The sequence below is a fragment of the Orbicella faveolata genome, unplaced genomic scaffold (assembly GCF_042242905.1).
Source record: "Orbicella faveolata isolate gen_17 unplaced genomic scaffold, um_ofav_v1 contig_3, whole genome shotgun sequence".
NCBI lineage: Eukaryota > Metazoa > Cnidaria > Anthozoa > Scleractinia > Merulinidae > Orbicella > Orbicella faveolata.
In genome coordinates, this window is record NW_028301558.1 from 14,055,153 (window position 1) to 14,069,896 (window position 14,744).

The 14,744-nt window shown below is 40.3% G+C and overlaps 1 protein-coding gene across 1 annotated transcript; it reads left to right on the forward strand.

The window, feature by feature from the left end:
- The first annotated feature begins 1,463 nt into the window (after positions 1–1,463).
- Positions 1,464–13,564, forward strand: LOC110040498 (transmembrane protein 161B-like). Its single transcript, XM_020745739.2, has 12 exons — positions 1,464–1,583; positions 3,952–4,055; positions 4,533–4,643; positions 4,980–5,079; positions 6,068–6,252; positions 7,807–7,958; positions 8,199–8,259; positions 8,490–8,633; positions 9,418–9,546; positions 10,398–10,572; positions 11,536–11,632; positions 12,719–13,564. Exons 1-12 carry the CDS (start codon positions 1,581–1,583, stop codon positions 12,937–12,939), a joined length of 1,482 nt encoding a protein of 493 aa, XP_020601398.1. The 5' UTR covers positions 1,464–1,580; the 3' UTR covers positions 12,940–13,564.
- The last annotated feature ends 1,180 nt before the right edge of the window (positions 13,565–14,744 follow it).

Consider the following 14,744-nt stretch of genomic DNA (forward strand, 5'->3'; position numbering starts at 1 on the left):
CGTCATTTTCAAGCCCTTTCATCCCTTCCCCCAGTTTTTGTCGGGCATTTGACACTTTTTCTTGCGCCGGGGTAGGGCACTGCGCTCATCTTCGGTTGTTTATTTTGAAATTTCCTGATTGCCTTCGATACGAAACCGGATGCGAAAGGGTGATAGGTAATCAGAGGAGTCAAACATTTTTCATTTTAAAGAAACCCGAGCTCAACTCTCACTCCCAAATTAACAAAAATTTGCAATGTTCATGCTTCCTCGTGCGAATCAAGGATGCTGGACAGAAGCCCTTGCAAGGCAAGACGTCCATTTCTTAAGCACTTGGCTGCTGTTTTATTTCGCATTTAGAATGTCTAACAGAGACCAGATTCTGCGAATGCGCTAGGCGATTGCAAAACTGTTAAAGCTGTCGGGTTGTCCAACATGGCTTTAAGTCCGGACGAAAGGAAATGCCTGCTCCGGAGTTAAATTGCTTCCAAAAGTCATATCAATAACTACAAGTATTAATAACATTGCTTCCTACCCTATCAACCAGGAAAATAGTATTTTGGTCTTGCAGTCTCCCCGAAGCTCCACTGAAGGGATTTGCTAATATTCTAGCCCCACCGTGGGGCATTTGCAACGTTTTGTTTCAAGAAATTACAAGTGCCTCTTAAATAGCTGGTGGGAGGGGGTGAGGAGGGCTGGACTTGACGGAGCCATTATCCTGCCTGATGTCATACAGCCACTACTTAGCTTATGAGGCATATCAGTACTGTAACGAGACAAAAACAGCAGTCTGAAAAACAACAACAACAACATCACATCAAAACAGCAACTGCAACAATGATGCCATTTTCCGAGCAAGGCTAAAGGTGTTACTTAAAAAAAAAATGAAAATATGCGGAGCTTTCGGCTAAATGGAAAAGAAATAGAGAGAGAGTCAGTACAATAAAATCAATAAAAAATGCGATAACGGTGTGAAATAGCCACAATTATCATACTTTTGATCACTTTTGACAATCGTTTTTCTCGAAAGACAGCTCGACCGGTGTAATTTCTACGCGTTGTGAGCCGTTGCTGTGCAGAATAGGCCAATTCTAAAGTGACAAGAAACTTTTGCAATTGCTTTAAATGAAGACGGAATCAGTCTCAATGGGCATTGTCGCTGCACTTTGTCGTGGACATTCTCTCCAGGGGGGGGGGGGGGGGACGGTATTCTCTCTTGTCCGCTACCGCTATTCGTCTATTCTCACTTTTCATTTTTATGAAGTAAAATTTTGCCAAGACAACGGTTTGGGTGTACGTTGTATTAATGTTTGCTTCACTAGTGGGGTAGCATGCCAGACTCAAGTGAGTTTGGCACAAAAATTCTCAGTGCTTCTCGTTTTTGCATTCTCGTCCCTATTTTCCTTTTCCAGACTCATTGCCGTCGGGATCTTGGCCGAGCGCGGTCTGGGTATGGAACCCAGTGCTTGCTCGGTTTCAAGTTATCGCCTGGTAGATTATTTATAATGGCGTCCGTGATCTTGGGAATTGCGAATGTATCATAAAGAGATTGCTACACTTACCACGATCAAGCCAGGTGAAGAGCAAACGCAACAGATAAAATGGTAAGTAAATAGTTGGCTATGAATGTCGTAAGTGAAAAATGTAAATTTCCATTTATCAAAGACATGGCCAAAGCATACAGGAGCGATAGTGCGTGTGAAAGTTTTGAGAGCACATGAAAAGCGTCACATAACTTACTATATAATTCCGTTTTATTTTTTAAGCTAACGTGCAGAGCTCACCAAGATTATGGTCTTGTGCTTTGAGTTTAGAGTCAAGCAGACTTGAGCTTCATTTGGACGTTAAATTTTAGATTTCTTCAGTTGATGTGGGAAAATCAAAGACTCACGTGTTCTGACGACTCACTGACTCAATATCTCAATTTCTCACGCCATACACACAAAAAAATCACGCTTATTCAGCAGTACGTTTTAAGCGTAATAAGCTTAAATAACGTTATATGTGTACAAACCAATTTTTTTGTTGCATCTCACTTTGTTAAAATTAATATTTTTTACCAAATCATGTCTTCATTCATGACAAAATCGTCTGCTGTATGAAATAGCAAGCATTTTTGTGCATGCCTTAAGCTTGCATGTGTCTTTTGGAAGTTGACTGATACTTTTGGAATCTTTAACTGCTAAAGTAAGTTTATGAACAAAATCAATACTGAAAAGAAAATTCTTTTCTGAAACCAACATGCATGCTGATTACAACAGTTACTGATCAATGTTTATGTTGACCAATGATTAATAAAATGTCCACATTAAAGGCCTTGGTTGACTGACTTTCATTCTTTGGTTGAATTTATCAAATTATTATCTTTTAGGTGGAGCATTTCAGCTGTAGGGAAGGGGGGACTCCTATGTAAAATGGCCAGGGAAACTTGACAGTGATTTGAATTAAGCCCCTAAAATAGACCAATTAGGACATGGCTTGAGCTTAACTGACCCCTTAAAGGTACATGTACTACTCTGAAACAGGCGGACGGTGATTTTTTCTTCAAGTACAACCCTGAAAGATAGCTTGATGGGTTATTGTGTCATTTCATCCTTAGCACCCTAACTGAAACCAAAATGCAGGATTTACAGCCCTATGCAAAACGACAAGCATTCCCATGCAACCTTTTCACATCGGAGTACCCCCATGGGCATTTCAGCTGTTTTGAATCCAAGGTGTGTTCCTTAGGGTTGATCTGGATAAGCATCAATTGTTCTTGATCACCTGGGTCACGGTTCATGGAAACAATCAATGAATCCATGCCTAGAGTGGATTCATTAGTAAGGTCCTTTGATGCACCATGATTTAAGTAATCTTTGATAATTTATCCTGATCCAGATCATCCCTAAGGAATGCACTCTAAATTAAGGGCTGAAACTGTAACCTCAGGGCAATTTCTTTGGTCATATTCACAAATCTGTGCTAGTATTTATAGTAGTGAAGTTATTCATATAAAGTGAACCATATTCATTCAAAAGAAATATCAAATACTCAAAGGTGTGTGTCATATTTTTTCGAAACACCTCTCAAAATTCATAAAAACATACTTCACTGGGCATCATATTTTCATTGGAAATGTCTCTCATGTCTCTCATGTTTATTATTATACTACTCAAAAACCAGCTTTTGGATTGTCTATTCCTAAAATAACAACAACATTATGGCGGAGCTCTGGCAGCCCAAAGGGCTGCCAAGTGGAGCCTCATACCCATATAGGAAAGAAAAGGACACCCATGAGTTGATTTTCTCATGGTTATCATGGCTAGTGGTATGGCTTGTGGGCACATACAGATGACAATGACGGAGTCGCGCAAGATGGCTGCTATACTCCAGCTAATAGGTTGACAGAGACATGCACCAGGCTTGGTTTATAGCATGCTTCTTTGATATTGGACATCCATGTTATGGTCAATTGACACCTGCCAAAACAAGGTATCTGCTGACTAGTATCACGTGACCATATCGTGGGCTCAAGTTTAGAGCTCATTGTCACATGGTTTTTGAAATTGACTGCTGATCAAGTGCTGGTTTTCAATTGGATTGCGGGCTCATGTCAGGTTATCTTGTTGTAAACAGGGCCGGGTTGTTTGGCAGCCAGTTAATGCTAACCAAGGATTATGAAAGTTAACTGAAGTATAAATTTTTCTTGTATACAGATGTTTTTCGCAGTCACTGTTTGTTTTGTGTATTTTGAGGACCTTGAGATTATTCAAACTCAAAACAGAAGGCCAAACAACATAAACAGAAAACCTCAACATAAAGTTACAAAACTCAAGTCAAAATTCTCATTTATCTTGGGTTAGCTTAATCAGGCTTTAAACAACCCGGCTCAGGAGCTTCGCTTTTAGGCTAGGCGAAATCTTTATATTAAGCTTACAGTTAACTAATAATGTATTAAAAATCTTGTAACATTTCTTTTTTGTTTTGCAGGCACTGTTTGGAGTACAGTTTGTACTCAGTGTTGTTATGGCAACCATGTTGCAGAAGTTCTCCCCTTTCATCTCCCTAGCAAGATGGATTCTCTGTAATGAACAGTAAGTTTACATTGATACAGTTACTAATGCTAATGAAAGTTTGTAAACCTGTGATCAGGTTTATCCTGTTCTGAATAAGTTCTGCAGATGATGTCATTGTGTACATGTAGTTCATCCTTATTTATCACTTCCACAGACCTCGATGTAAGTTTGAAATGAGTGAACAAAAGGAAAACTGTGGGTGCATTTACATGTATTTGTTTTTATAAGTAACTGAAAACAAGCACAGGGAAATGTGCATAGCCAAGTTGTGAATGGTTTTGGTTTTGCATCTTATTGTTTGATTTGGTTGGCATCTAGGAAAGAAAATGAAAAACAAGGTTTATCAGAATTACTATAATATTTATGGTTATTGACCAAGTGTTCAGGATGGCTGGATATTGGCCAAGTTCTTTTTTTTTTTTCATGTTCATTGCTTTTGTGTTTATACTTCTAAATGTTTTCTATTTCTTAATAATTTATTTTCTTGATGTATAGCCTTGTTAGATATCTTCATCCAACTGATGAAGAGCTTAAAGGACTGATTGGAAAGAACTCTGCTGTGACAAGCAAAGGTAAAGGAAAGAGAGCAGCTCCTACAGATGCCAGGTAAAGTGAGTCTATAGAGCTGCACCGTCACCCCACATGCTCGTTCTGTCTGTAGAAAGTTTCAGTTAGGTACCACTGGGCACATTTTTAGTTACTGGGCAGGTGAACTGCGAAATACTTTTAAGTGAGTAAAAATCATTAAAATCACAAAAACTAGCACAGAGAGACAGGTGATTAACAATGTGGTAAAACAGAACGGTGATTTTTTTTCATCACCAACTTCAAATAAGAGTCACTTTGTGCAACATACATTGCTGTGTAGGCATTTTTTTTCTAACTGTACTTTGTAATTTGTTCTTGCTTAATAATCAATAGAATAATATTTTTTTACATTAGAAAGCGGCAAAGTAATGCTGCAGCTGTTGGAAGTAATGGTGAGGAAGTCAAGACATTTACAGTGCCCTGCAACATTGATGTTCAGCTGGACAAGGCTACGGTATATTAATACAATGTGTAGTTCCAGAAAATGTCCATACCTCCCCCGCAGGAGGGATTTTTTATAATAGACTCCCACCCCACACCCCTCTGGAAATTCTAATTAAGCCTCAGGTATAAATTCTTTAAATTTTTTGGTGAAGGTGTCAGAAGCCCCCACCCCCCAGGAAATTCCAATCCCTTCTGTGGGAAAATATGAATACATGTATTTTGTGGAATTGCATAATGTAGGCTTCTATTAATGCCACCCTTTTGTTTTATGTACCGGTACTTTGAAAATTACTTATTACATTGAGCGCAGAGTTGTTAGTATTAACATGTATTTTAACAATAAATTCTTACGGTTATTGTATGATTCAGTTTATTTAACAATTTTAAGGTTTTAAAGTCAAGTAGCAGGAATGTCTTTTGTTTGGTCTTCTTGGAGTTGAATTGTTTGGTAATATTATAAGATGTCCTTCAGAACTTCAGAGAAACAAGAAAATATTGCCACTTTGGAGATGACCTGATAATCTGCGATTGTTCAGACAATCAGATTGTACCATTTTACTTTTATTACTATGTTACCAGAATTAACTATGATAACAATATTGCAATTAAATACATGTATATTATTAAATATGATTTATTTGTTTTTATAATATGGTTAACAAATATTCCACAAGCACACATAATTTGGATTTTCATACGAGATGGTAGTTAGCTAATGAGGTGCGTAGTACCAAGTTGGATATAATCAATCATTTCATATCCAACAAGTGTGAGTGGAATAATTGTTTGTTTTTTTTTCCTACTAAAAACACCCAAAATATAGAAAACTAAACTAAAATAAAAATGAAAATGCCCAAAAAAATCGCACGCATTCCTATGGTATAATGGCTCATAACCCATGATGGCTAAGCCAATGAAAACTCTCAAATTGCATTGCCCTATGATCCAGTTTTGAGTAATATTTGATAACAATGATTTCTTTGTGACTTTTGTTTCAGATTGAAGAGATTGACTTACTCCCCCAGTTCCTTTACAATGATTACAAATGGCTGATTGATTTCTCCTTCTGTGCAGCTGTTATAAATGGTCTCGTTGAAATCTTTGCATTCTTTTTACCTGCAATCTACACTCAAGAACTTAACCTGGGGCTGGTGTGGAACTGCCTTGTAATCTTCTTTGCGCTGTATCCTCTGCTGGAGATCAATAATATTTAGGCTATGACTCTTCTAATAGTTGGCATTCTAGATGTATTTTGTTGTTCTAAGTAGGCGATATTCGTATTCTTGGTATGGGACTCAACTAGCTTGCAATGGATCCGGACGCTCATGCGGGGGAATGTCATTACAGAGAGATTAAGATGATCTCCGCAGAGCATTCCAGCAATAGTGGCAAAATAAAGTTACCAAAAGAACCTCATAGCATGGTAATGTTTTGAATGAAGGTAAAAAGAACTTATCGAGATTTAAGCTCTCAAGCTGACTGCGCGAAAGAAACACAAACTTGAATTTATCCATATTTCAATTAAAACACATGTTCCACGTTAGTTGAAAACACAATAACACACGCATTAAGCATTCTTACAAGGTTTGACAATACCTTTTTCGAGAATGCTTGAGAATTTAATTGTGGGGTCACTTAGAGAAATTAATTAAAGTGAGATGTTTTTAATAGTATTCAAAAAGTTACCGTTCTGTGAGTAGATTTTTAGCAAATAATTTTTGCACTTATTGCTCGAACTTTGAGCAAAATCTGTCTTAGTGTCATTTGCATTTGAAGAGACTCCTCACGTTAGCCTCAGTTGCAAGCTAGTTCCAGTCCAATACCGGGAATACGAATATGGCGTATTAGATGTATGGTAGAGAAATGGCCATCATCATGAATCAAAAACAGATCATTACACTTGCACTTTTTACACTCTTAAACTAATTTTGCCTTCAGTTGGTTCCACTTGGTTTTAGAAGAAAATAGGCACTGCTTGCTTTCAACATTGCTCGAGTTGTTTTTCATCACCATGGTTTTAGCAGAATTGTACAAAATTTAGCTCCCGCATCAGATTCCCAGCTTTGCTTTGACAAAGGACTTACACTTGAAACGTCAGTTCGTTTACGTTTGTCACAAACTGAGTATTCTAACAGCAGGTTTTTTTTTCTATAAAGTAACTCTTATAATATTTTAACAAACAAAATACAGTTGAACCTCGCGACGGCGGCCACCTTGGGGACAGATGAAAGTGGCTGTTGAAGAGAAGTGGCCAATACGAGGAGGTAGGGGTGTAATATGACACCTGCTTTTTCAGGGGGGGGAAATAACATTTTTATTTGTAAAAAATGCTTATTGTAGCATATAAATACGTAAAACAATCAAAATGTATCATTAAAAGAGAAACCAAACAGAAAAAGAGACCAACCGTGAACACATTGTACGGGTCAAGTTTCCGGACCTTTTACAATTAAAAATGGTGTTTTGTATACACCGCTCGTCAGTCATTGATTAACTGGCCGTTGTTGCTTTAGTGGCCGTCGCCACTGTAGAGGGATTAGTATGGACCGTCTGCCGGGACAAAGTGTACCCCATGTAGAGAAGTGGCTGTTAGTGGAGGTTCGACTGTATCTTTAATTGACCGCTCCCTCAGTGGGTCATATCAGGACCAATGGAATTAAACAGTGAAAAATTCAAGTAATCTCTTGACCTTCCTTGTTAGTTCTTTTACTGGACTGTGTTCCTTAATTTAGTTCAGTAAGGTTTTGTATTCTCTGGCGGCAGCTTACTGGAGAGGGGATGACACCGGCGAGCGTTCTATGTGTCTGACATTCGGTTTGTTCTTTTTCGTGGTGGCTATGGCCGTTCTTGTGATTGACGAGTCTCTTCTGGACTTTGGACTTGATAAAGGCTAGTGATTGAAACTTTTTATAAATAATAATTACCAGCATTGTGCATTTATACACCATTACACTGCTACGCACCGTACCATTACCACATGAGAGTTGTTTTTTTGGACATCTTTTTGACAACGTTTTGACAACGTTTTGCCAATCAAATCATGGGAACTGTCGCTGGTAAAGATGTCAGATTCACCATCACTCAAAAGCGTTCAATAATCTTATAACTTAAGTTTGGTTTATGTCGTAGGTTACGAAACGTTTTCCGAAAAGGTCACCGAGTTCATGGAAAAGCAGGGACTTCCTTCCAGGTGGGATTTTGTGTAGCAATTGCTTCAAAGTGTAAGCACAGTGGAAATTTACTTTCTCTCAATTCTACTCCGACAGCAATATTGTATTTGGTTGAGGTTTTGTCTGAGTTGTATGTCTACGTCAAAATCACGAATCTGAGAAAACAACGGAAGAAAGCCCAAGATGGGTCTAGTTCCTTTTTTCTGGCGTTTATAATAGCAAGTAACTGTTATTTGTCTTTTGTTTACAGAGGTCCTGCTCCAAAATGGGTGTTCAAGCTATTTCTCGCCGTGGCGTCGGGTCTACTCGGCGCTTTTCTTAGTTTTCCAGGCATGCGACTTGCCAATATGTATCTGGATTCACTGTTCTACTGCAAAGAGACTCGCGTCATGTTGTAAGTCAAATCACCGTAATGAAACACTGTTAAAGTCGCTGCTTGCTTGGGGGGCAGGGATCGCGCAGTGGTGAGAGCGCTCGCCTCCCACAAATGCGGCCCGTGTTCGATTCCTGTCGGTGACACAAGTGTGTTGATTTTGTTGCTGGTTCTCGCCTTGCTCCGAGGGTTTATCTCCGGGTTCTCCGGTTTTCCTCCCTCCGCGAAAACCAACATCTCCAAATTCCGGTTCGGCCAGGATAGCTTGCTCCCTAAATATTGTAATTTATTTTATATTATTTACCTTATTACCTCGAAAATGGTGATATAGTGAAGTCAGCATTAGCCGTGTGGTTAACGCAACGGGGACCGGGTATTGGCCTAGCGTTCTTGAAAAAGACACTTTGCATTGATTCACATGCCTCGCTCTTAACCATAGTTAGCTTGAACAGCCTTGCAAAATGCTGGGGTAACCCTACGATGGCCTAACATTCCGCCCAAGGTGAAAAGGAAAACTTCTGATCTGTTCATCAGGCCTAGGGCTGTAGCTAGCAGCAGGCAAACCGAGGCACTTGCCTCCGTCTCTTTTTTTCTTTTTGTTTGTATTTTTTTTAATAGTCATAATAAACACAGTAAATTTCTAGGAAAATAATTTAGTCATGGGCATTGCCTCAGTTATAATTTTTTTCTGGCTACGGCCATCATGAGACTTATGAGAAAGCGCTTTCTTGATACTTAGTAAGTAATAATGCTCAACAGTGAAAGTTCCCCCTTCGTTTTATGTCTTCGTTTTATGTTCTCGCAGGGTCCTTCTCCATGTAAACTACTTGGCCCCTTTGTTTCTTGTCCTGTTATGGGTGACGCCCATCGTCCAAGGACCCTTGATGGCCGGCTCGTGGAATACTGACAGTGACGACAAACAAACAGAACCTGTGTAAGTGAAAAGTTTTTTCTTACTTCGTTTACATTAAATGTCATTGTAAATGACTTGTGAGACACGACGATGCTCAATATTGACCCTCCCTACCCCCGTTACAAAGGTCTGACATTATTAACAATAGGATACACGTCGAAATTATGGCAAGGTTTCAATAACTACATTCGAACCTCTCCACCCCGGCCACCACCATCTTGGGGACAGGAAAGCAGTCGTTGTAGAGAGGTTGCCGTTATGGTGAGGTAAGGGGTGTGATGTGACACGTATTTTTTCGGGGGTGCAACATTTTTATCTTTAAAAAATGCTTATTGTAGCATATAAATACGTAACGCAACAAAAATATATCGATAAAACAGAAACCAATCAGAAACAGAGATCAACGACGCGCGGTAGAGATCAATTTTTGTCACCTTTTACAATAAGAAGTGGGTTTTGTATACACCGTTCGTCAGTCGTTGATTAACCGGCCATTGTCGAGAGGTTATTTCGGCCGATTGGAACGTGCTTTAGCGGCCGTTGCCGTTTTAGAGAGGTTAAAATAAGAGTGAACGTAGCCGGGACCGTCCGCCAAGACAAAAAAGTGGCCATTATAGAAGGTTGCCGTTTGCGGAGGTTCCACTGCCGTTAGCGCAGGTTCGACCCTAGACTCTTAGGTAACTTGCTCAACTCCTTCACTATGCTCCACTTCCAGGAACGTAAATGTAGTTGGTGAAGTTGCTACTGTCCTAACATTTTTCTATTGTTGTCCCGAACATTATTTCAATGTTGTCACGGTGTTAAGGTTGCTGTTTCAGTCTGTGGTTCTGTTCTACTAGTTATCAGAGTTCACCTGATACCTTTCATTTCAGATTAACAGAGAAAGGCTACTCCAACTTTCGTTTCATCCTGCTCCTGTTGTTCTGTGTTCTGCGGTTGAGTTTGGTGTGGCGACATCTTCAGTCTTACTTAGACATGGCTCACGAGAGGATAGAAAAGATGAAGAAAGAAACTGGAAGAATCACCAACGTGGAATTACAACGCAAGGTGACCATGTCTTTCAGTTTCCCACTGGTGTCATTCGCGTGTGTTGTGGCGAACAGTACGAAATCTTTAAGTACTTTTTAAGGTCGCAGTCTATACCTCTTTCTAACGGAATTCGAGGTCCGTACTGTAAGTTACGGACCGAGTTTTTACCTCTTCGATTTACAGTGGCCCAAGCGCGAAGCGCGCGAGCCATAAATTGAAGGGGAAAAACGAGGATCCGTAACCTTCAATACGGGCCGAGAAGACGACGTTGGCAAGATATTTATTATATCTCTACTGTGTGTCAGACTGGTTTGCGCACTTTAAAGTAAAAGGAAGTTTTAAACTTTTGCTTACCGGCTATAAAAGTTAAGAACACTTTACGATAAATCACGACACATTTTTGCAACAAGATCAGCTTTAAATTGACAAATCACTGTTAATAACTGAGAGATATGATAATGTCTCTAAGAGTATGTATTTTTGTCAGCGTTGACTCTAAGCAACATGATCCATACTGCTGACGTTAAACTCAAGTGACAGCTTTCGTAGTACAAGTGCCATTTTCTGATTGGGCAATGCAAATCGGCGTCTCCTCGGAGACTCTTCGGCTAATTCCGTGGGAGTCTTGTTGCCCGGTAAAACCTTACGATTAGTATCGGCAGGGACCATTTAAAAAAGACGACGTAAACGCCATGCAACGAGACCGTTGTTAAATTTAATAAGTATGCATTTTTTTCCGTTTTTTGCCAAAGCAAAATTGGAATTGTACGCTGTGCTTACAACGTTAAGTTGGAACAAATTACTTTGAGTAGATGTCGATAATTTCGAGATTTTCAACTAAAATGTAAATTCGCTTTTTTACTCCACGTTGTCCCGGGCGTGACTCTCGCCAATGCTTAAGCTCTGTAAGATTATATAAGCAAACTTGTGTCTGATCATTCAAACTGAGTGGAATTCACTATGTCTGTTATTGTTATACAGGTCGCCCGCGTGTTCTATTACCTGTCAGCGGCTGCTCTTCAATATCTGGCTCCAACTATTCTTCTTCTGTTCTCTGTCTTGACGCTGCGGACACTCGGTAGGTTCACAATCCATACAGCGAAATATAACTCGTTGTTATACTGGGGAGTTTTTCTTGGAACTTGTTGCACGATTTTTGGCGATAGAGGTTGCGCGAAAACTTATCCAATCTAAGGCCCAGGTCAAACGTCGAACTTCACACGAGACGAGCTAAACTAAGCGACTTAAGTTGATGATAAGTTCGACTTTTTCGACTTTTGACTCAACTGAGTTTGTCCGACTGTATTTTGATCGACCGATATAGAACGGATAAAACGTGTTGGTCAATCTAAATTCGAATTAAGTTTGACGTTGAACTCAACGGTCGAACGTTGCCCGTTTGGATCGACTCAAATTGCAGTTTAGTTCGCTTCATGTGAAGTTCGATGTTTGACCTGGGCCTAACATCCCTTGAAATGAACGTGTCTCGCAAACGTTGCTTTCTTAGTAAATGTCGCACGAATTGAGTAGAATCAAGTTCTACATTTCGCAACAATCGCTGCTATGAAAGCGTTACATGACAGGCAGGCGGGGTTACATTAAACATCGGCTTGTGAAACTTGCCTTCCAACGGCGTAACAAAATTTCAATAAAAGTTGGCCCGCCTTGTTAAACACTGAATTCCTGTAACTATCACCTGGAATAACGCGAATCATGGTGGCTTAATCTAGTAGCTTACAGCAATAACTCTGTTCATATAATCAATGTGCACGTATAAACTTGTGGGCAGTTTTTCGCACTGTATTATGCGGGGGGATTGTGGAAGCTATATCTGTTTTTCGTATTTTTTTTTTTTAAATCCCTTTTCATTATTCTTTGTGTCATTCTCGATTACCGTTTGTTCAAACAAAAAAGAAATGGAGCGTATCCACATGACGTCATGGCAGCCATATTGGTGTTCCAAAACAATGAAACGGCGGCCAAGATGGTGTACCAAGCCAATCCTGTGGAAGTTCAACTCTTTTCTTATGTTCAACACTTTCTTTTGTTCCAATAAATTTGCATGGCTGCTGGACACCTGAGTGAATATGCTCTGTAGAGAAGAACGTGAAATGCTTAGTTTAGTCTTGACACTAATCTAGTTTCCTGGCGTTCATTATTCAAGGTTGTACCGACTGGAATAGTAATCCGGTGGACGTCTCTCGTCTCCAGTACTCCTCTTTGATATCGAACAGTACAAGAGAAGCTGCGCTCAGTCTGCGCGGAGTATTCACGCCGGCGCTGTTTGAGGGAGTCATGTCTTACATGGTCTGGTGGCTGTGTACATCTTGGTTCATCACCTCGCTCTTTGGAGTTCTTTATCTTAAGACGTTTGAAGCAAGTTGACAAGGTCTGGACAGCGAAACAAAATGGTGGCGATTTTGTGGAGAGCGCGGTGGGTTATGGGGATCGTCCATTACGAGAAAGAGACCGGCGCGCTGCGAAAATGACGGGTTTGCATGCTTGGTGTAAAGCGTGCGCGCTTCAGGTTTCGGAATACGTGCAATCAGTATTTATTTTAATATATGAGTTCCTGAGTTTCTATTGTATAGGTCGATGTAAAACACCAACAATGATTACCTCGCCCTTTAAAGGTCTTTCACGAAAAGCTCCTCTGTGGGTCTTGGTGACAGGACGCTTCGGGATTCTTCGGAAATCTTCGGGATTCTTCGAGAGGCCCTGTTGGTGTTTGCGATGGCGCGGTTCTGTTTTTTAATCCCTGCGTTCTCGAACTGAAAGAAAGTGCAATGAGTCGTAAGGCTTCCAGGTGACCGAAGGATCCAGTAACGAGATGAGAGTTACCAGTAAGAAGCGAGTAGCAACGCATGCGCAGGTCGGCAATGAACGTGGCGTACTCCGAAGCCCAGAGCCCTCGCTTGCGCAAGTCCAACATTTGTCAAGGGAGGGGCCCGGGATTCGAGAAAGTAGCGCCTCGGTAGCAACTGAATCAATAAATAACAATGAACTGAAACACCTGGCTTAGTCATTTGTTGAAAGTGTTTTCATATTCCAGATGAGACGACCAAAAATAGTCTTCATTTATACACGTTATTTCCATCAGTCTATTTATGATTATCAAATAGCTAGGTATCTTCCTAACTACAATCAAAAAAAATAAAAGTTCTCCCCAAAATACTGAAACTGCTTTTCTTGGAGGCCGTGTAGAAAACAATTACTCAAAACTGTGGCGACTTAGTTTAGTCTTGAACTCGGTTAATGAAGTTGCTTGTCTTAGTTCTATAGGTAAGTTGTTCTAAAACTGAGCTCCTCACTACGAAAAACTTCTCTTCAGATAATCAGTGCGACAAGAAAAGGATATGGCACCAGAGGTGTTTGCCATAGGCCTCTAAAAAAGTTTGGAAAACTGTTGAGTTATGATCAATCTTTGTCCAATAGTCAGCAAACCTACCGAAAGTGACATTTATAGTTCGATTTCTGGTGATCGTTGTTCTTTCCCGTTGAGAGACTGAAAAAGGTGAAAGTGAATTACAGAATTACATGTTATTATTTCCTTATGATTCGTTCCGATCGGGCTGAAATAGCTAGTGCGCAGGCTCAAGAGTCTCTTGGTAGGCTCTATTGTTTAGGGATTGTGGTGGAGGCCTGAAGCCGCGTTTTTTGCGGGAAGAGATGGTCTCGTAACCCACTTGCAAAGCCAGGAGGCATAGCTAAGGGACAAAAGAAATACCCCAAATCACCGTCCACTAAGCGAGTATATTTAATAGCAACAGACTCCTCAGAAGTTATCCCTTAGCCTTAGGCGGAAGAGACAACGCCCTTGAACCTTGAAGGGCGGGGTGGAGGGGTACTCTAAGAAGCATTGGTTGAAGGTATGCGGCCCCCTTTCCGAAATCTTTACCCTATTTCAGACCAAAATCTGCCATTTTTCCTACCCTCTAGACCTGACCAAAAATTAGATAACTTATATACCTTTGTAGGGTATCCTCCCTTCCCCCTTCCCCCGCCCACTCCGCCCAGGGGCCAGCTGTTTCTCGGAAGCCCCGGAAACTTTTCGGTCCCGCAAAATCATTTTTAATTAATCTGTATCTAAAAACAGAGAGGTGCGAGTATACGCCTGAAACTTCTTGTACGAAGTGAACTTCTGGTCATATTAAGAACATGTAAATAAAACAGCTCTATAATCATGAGGT